Raw genomic sequence first — 6,212 nt, 5'->3', positions numbered from 1 at the left:
CCCAAGGGGCATATATATATTACACAAGACGTGAGGTGCAAGGAAACTAAACATAGACTAATAAGGACTCCTAGACCAATACTAATACTCCTTAACACCCCCCCTCAAATGCCAAGCGTATGCAATAGCATTGCATTTGAAGAAGTGTAATACTAAAAAAAATGATAATCCAAATCCGCGTCTTGAGAGTGTCGTCGTAGCATGAAGAGTCTTCAAAACCTGTCGAGTCGCCAAAGGGGATAACGAAGAGATGGCACATCAGAGGAAGACACCGCACCAATAGAAGATACAATAGAAGTATCAAGAGAAGATGGGTTGTCAAAAGAAGATGGCCATCAAGAGAAGAAGCATTGCTTAAAGAATCATGGCCCATGAAAACCGACGGCGAAAGAAGCTCGGCGGCAAGAGAATGAGCTTAGATCAACAATGCAAAGAGAGGCCACAGAAATCCTATAGAGAGGACAATGACCAGAAAAAGGCTGACGGACAAAAGTTTGGTGGACTCGCATGACATGAGAAACACAAAATATCAACGGATTTGGTGGACACAGCAGAAAACAAGGAAGGTAAAATCTAGGAAGCATACACGACACAAAGATGCAAAATCCATCGTGTATGCAGAAGACATTGGACTCCTTTTTTTTGTTGTTGAAATCAAGATGGGAACGGAAAGACAGCAGCTAGTATGCAGGAGCGAACTCAGCAGCAAAGCAGCAGCTATAGCACAGCAGCCTGGACGCAGCAGCACGCACATCGATCTGGAGCTGGACGAGGTAACCCGATCTGGCGCACAGGTGCGAACGCAGCACAGTAGCCAACCAGGCGAGGCGGGCTTTGATCCATGCAGGCGATCACAGCTGTGCAGGCGCACGTCATGGGCGCACTCGTCACCAGTTTGGATCCAGCGAAGCAGCTGGGCGGCAGGTGCCCCGCGAACGACAGCGGAAGACGAGATCGACCCAGAAAAGAATAGATCGACCGAGAAAAAAAAAACTAGTGGATCGTAAGGACGAGTTGCGGCGTCCGGAGACCTAAACCTAGGCTCTAATACCATGTTAGGAAAGCAACTTATCTTTATTGAAGGCCCAAGGGGCATATATATATTACACAAGACTTGAGGTGCAAGGAAACTAAACATAGACTAATAAGGACTCCTAGACCAATACTAATACTCCTTAACAGATACCATGTCAAAGCTTCATGTACTAGCCAACGCAACCAAAGGTCCGAACTTATGGAAATGACTAGGCAATCCACATATACACTTCAACAAGAGACAAAATTATCCACATGGATAGCACTCATGAAAAAGATAGTTGGAAATTCCTATGGGAGATGAATCATTCTGCACCAGAAAAATATATAAAGCCCTAAATGTTACTTGTGACATACCATTGCTTGTCAAATGGATCTGGAAAACTTGCTGCTTCTCAAAGACAGAGTCAGCACTACAGATCTCCTCAGGAAACACTTTCACATTGAATCTAGTATATGTGTTCTCTGTGATGAATGTCCTGTTGAAGATCTACTTCGCTTATTTTTTGGATGTTCACTCAGCCAAGGTTTCTGGTGGGGTATTGCCGTATTGGTACCGAATCACCCGCAAAAAATAAAATAAAAAGTATTGTTACAGAATGGGAAACTGATACAAATTTCTTTGAGATGATCATGCAAGCCAAGCAAAGATACTCTTATGAGCACTTCATGGAGATCATGATTATTGAATGTTGGAGCATATGGCTTCAGAGAAATGGAAAGATCTTTGTAAATGAACAACCATCCATTGTTTCATGCGTAGCTCTTTCAAAGTCTCTTTTGATCTTGTTATGCATAGAGCCAGGCCTAGCCTCAGAGACGGCATGCAATATTAGCTAGACAGCTTGTAAACAGCAGAACCTTTTCCCCTGTTTTTTGTTCTTCCCATATGTACACACACATTTATTATAACATACAAAATGGCGCAGTAGGGGCCTTCCCTAATGTTTTTCGCTCAAAGAAAAGAACTAATTTAGCTTAAGATCAAATAGTTCCAGCATTATTGCCAGGAGCAATGCATATTGAGCTTTTATCACAAATGAAGCACTATATTTCCAAATAGGAAAGGTGAAAAGGAAATTAACAAACTGATATCAATTATGAATAGTTATAGATTGCTACTCCAGTCTCCAAATAGTAGCCAAACCAATTTAAGTGGTAAAGCTATTTATATACTTTATCATCAGAGACCAAAAGTCTTAACTTATATTCACAGCAGATTTTGAATTCACCACTATTCACATTGGATATGTGTCTTTTTTGTTCCCCGATGATTGGATTTTCATTTCAAAAAATTTGGTATGGTGGATGCATGGTGTGTCGTTGTCTGGTTGTCATTTTTTTTGCAGATTGTTTAGCTATTGCTTACTAGTCTAATCTTGCATTAGTAGCACAGTAGCACTTCAATACTTCTCAAAGAACAGTGCGCCAACCGGACACTTTGGCAAATTGGTACCAAGTGTAACGGCAGTCATAAACCGTATTTATACGGCTATGCCATGAATCCATGATCACTGAAGAACTTTTGTTGCCTGCAAATCTTCTATATCTAAATAGCTAGCCCCCACTAACATATTTCTCTCAACATGCAAGCATGCCACCTCATCATTCAACATGCATAGGAAAGGCCCACCTCAACATGCAACTATGCATATTAACAATCCACTTCAACATGCAAACATGCATGCATGTAAAATTCCATTCTATTATGGTATTAAATTTAATTCTTATATCATTTTTAAAACTATTATTTCAAATATTCATGTTTCATATAACCAAAATCTCACAAAAATACTGCAAAATATTCCCGCAATGCAAACATGCATGCATGTAAAATTCCATTCTATTATGGTATTAAACTTAATTCTTATATAATTTTAAAAACTATTATTTCAAATATTCATGTTCCAGATAACCAAAATCTCACTAAAATACTGTAAAATATCCCCGCAACAACGTGCGGGGCATCATCTAGTACTTAGTAAACTGTAAACAAGAGTGTGCGTGCACGATGCGTACCTGTTTGCCCCGAAACCATGAATTAGAACCAGTGCAGGGCCAGACGTTCCGGCGCACTGATAACGAATGTTATAGCCCTTCCAATTCCATGTACTGCACACGAAACGAATAAAGGAAAAAAAATCAAGAACACCATTATTTTTACTTATACTATAAGGGAACTTGCCGAATCAACCAGAAGTAGGGAAATGCAGAAAGCGCAGGTAAAACAGTCCAGAAATTGGCGCCAACCTGGTACGTGCCTGGGGCAGGGGCTCCGACGGGGCAGACGGGCCCGGCGCGGCGGGAAGGCTCTCCTCGGCCGGCTCGGCCTTGGAGGCCTCGGCCCGCAGCCGAGAGCGGGGCGAGTTTCCAGAGGAGAGCCACGAACGCTTCGAGAGCCGGGTAGAGGGGGCGTGGTAGTAGTCGGCCGCGGCGGCAGTCGCGCTGCGGCGGCGCGCGGGCAGGGAGACCAGGCTGGGTGGGGCCGCGCACGCCATCTCGCCGCGCGCACGGCACGGTGCTGCTCGAGGCTGCCGAGGACAGGAGAGGAAAGCGAGGCCGCGGGGAGGGAGGGAGGGAGCTGGGAGAGAAGCTTTTTTTTTTTTAACGGAGCGTGTGGCGCGAGTCGTCCATGTCTGATGGGCGTTCCGCCGCGTGGGCGAAACGGGACGGCGGAGGCGCGGGGCGGGACGGACGACGCAGTGGTTTTCTGTGAGCCGCGCCGGTGGACTGGAGTCGACGAGTATTTAGAGTTTTTTTTCCGACGTCAAAGTCGTATCATAGTTTACTTTTATGGAAAATGTTTCAGAGTTTTTTTTTGAAGAATTTACAATGGCATTCACTAGAAAATCCGGGAGTTCATCGACCCACTTACAAGAAGGATTACTATAATAGAAAAATGTTTTTTCCCGAAAAGAAAATGTTTCAGAGTTAAATGCACTGCAGGTTCTAAATCTTTTATCGAAATGTCGATTTAGTCCTAGTTTTTCTTGAGATGCATGTTTAGGTCGCAATTCTGTAGTAAATGGTCCACTCCAGGCCTTTTTTTGCCATGTCAACATGGAGTTGGTCTTTTACAGGAAACCCTTTATAAACCCTCCTATTCTCATTTCTCATTCCCTAGTCCCCGATCCACTAGGCAGGGGCAATGCCAGCAATCAAATGCCATAGTTCGCGGGAGAGCATGACGACGAGGCTTGGTAGCACACTGTAGCGAGCTACGACAATTGCATGTGTGTGTGCGGTCTTGCGGGTGCTAACCCATGGCGTCCTAGACCAGTGGGTGCGTGTGGAGCCGCCGAAGCGGCGCCGACAATGATTGATAGCGGTGGCGGTCGACGATACTAGGCGGGAGAGCGACAGAGGGAGAGAGGGAAGCATGGGAGCAACACGAAAGAACCGCTAGGCGCTAGCTCACCTTGAACACGCCATGGCTGTGCAGTATGGAAAGGAGTTCGAAAAACGAATCCATGGGCGGTGGAGGCGGCTGCTGGAGTGGCCCATCGCATAAAGGACAGCTCGGGACGAAATGCTTCACATGGATGGAATGGAGACCTTCTGTAGAGCATGTCCAAGCTTTAGGAGGAGATCGTCTTCAAAGGGGCTCAACATAGTCGAGGATTGAGGCATGGTGGCGGCCACCGAAGGCAAGGAAAAAGATGAAGGGTGTGGACGACTTAGGGCATGTAGGATCAATATTTCCTCAAGAAGGCTCTAAAACTAATGGCGGAGGTATCGGGCATAGTCTTCGGGCCAAGCAAGGTCTTGAAGGAAATATGCCTAGAGACAATAATATAGTTGTTATTTATATTTCCTTATATCATGATAAATGTTTATAATTCATGCTAGAATTGTATTAACCGGAAACTCAGTACATGTGTGAATACATTGTCCCTAGTATGTCTCTACTTGACTAGCTCGTTAATCAAAGATGGTTAAGTTTCCTGACCATAGACATGTGTTGTCATTTGATGAACATGATCACATCATTAGAGAATGATGTTATGGACAAGGCCCATCCGTTAGCTTAGCATAAATGATCGTTTAGTTTTATTGCTATTGCTTTCATCATGACTTATACATGTTCCTCTGACTATGAGATTATGCAACTCCCTAATATCGAAGGAACACCTCGTGTGCTATCAAAGGTCACAACATAACTGGGTGATTATAAAGATGCTCTATAGGTGTCTCCGATGTTGTTTTTTGAGTTGGCATAGATCGAGATTAGGATTTGTCACTCCGATTGTCGGAGAGGTATCTCTGGGCCCTCTCGGTAATGCACATCACTATAAGCCTTGCAAGCAATGTGACTAATGAATTAGTTGCGGGATGATGCATTACGGAATGAGTAAAGAGACTTGCCGGTAACGAGATTGAACTAGGTATTGAGATCCCGACGATCGAATCTCGGGAAAGTAACATACCGATGACAAAGGGAACATCTATGCTGTAACACCCCGGATGTAATTTACCTTATATGTATCCCAACTCTTGCCATTTCCGACGCTAAGTTATTTTATTTCCTCGGGTTCGGGTTTTTGTCTCCGTGTGTTGTTGCCTTTCTCATGCATCTTATATCATGTCATTATGTGCATTGCATTTGCATACGTGTTCGTCTCATGCATCCGAGCATTTTCCCCGTTGTCTGTTTTGCATTCCGGCGCTCCTATCTCCTCCGATGGTCCTTTCTACCTCTTTTCGTGTGTGGGGGTTAAACATTTTCGGATTGGACCGAGACTTGCCATGCGGCCTTGATTTACTACCGGTAGACCGCCTGTCAAGTTTCATGTCATTTGTACTTCGTTTGATACTCCAACGGTTAACCGAGGGACCGAGAAGGCCTCGTTTGTGTTGCAGCCCAACACCCTTCCAATTTGGCCAAAATCCACCTAAACCTCCTCCATCATCTCGGTCGTTCGATCATGATCGTGTGGCCGAAAACCACACCTCATTTGGACTCTCCTAGCTCCCCCTACCTATAAAAATGTCTCTTCCTCGAAAATCACGGGTCAAACCCTAACCTCCCCCTCTCCTCGCGTCGCCGGACGAAAACCGCCGGGCCGGACGCGTCCGACCCGCGCCGCCGCCGCCACATGGCAGCCCCTCATTCGCCGCCGCCCCGCGCCCACTTCACCGCGCCGCCACCTGCGCGCCGGCCCGCCAGGCCCAGCGCC

At 45.4% G+C, this 6,212-nt stretch overlaps 1 protein-coding gene across 1 annotated transcript in view; it reads right to left on the bottom strand.

Annotated features, from left to right (window-relative positions):
- Positions 1 to 3,700, bottom strand: part of LOC119353962 (pheophytinase, chloroplastic-like) — an 8,178-nt gene extending 4,478 nt beyond the window's left edge. Inside the window, exons 1-2 of the mRNA XM_037620663.1 lie at positions 3,286 to 3,700; positions 3,055 to 3,147 (exon numbers count right to left, since the gene is read on the bottom strand). Coding sequence (XP_037476560.1) covers positions 3,055 to 3,147; positions 3,286 to 3,533 — 341 coding nt within the window. The 5' untranslated portion in view covers positions 3,534 to 3,700. The remainder of the gene's footprint in view (positions 1 to 3,054; positions 3,148 to 3,285) is intronic.
- Positions 3,701 to 6,212: the final 2,512 nt, after the last annotated feature.

Source organism: Triticum dicoccoides, chromosome 2A (genome assembly GCF_002162155.2).
Source record: "Triticum dicoccoides isolate Atlit2015 ecotype Zavitan chromosome 2A, WEW_v2.0, whole genome shotgun sequence".
Taxonomy (NCBI): Eukaryota; Viridiplantae; Streptophyta; class Magnoliopsida; order Poales; family Poaceae; genus Triticum; species Triticum dicoccoides.
The sequence above is the reverse complement of the archived record's forward strand: the minus strand, read 5'-3'. Positions and strand labels throughout refer to the sequence as shown.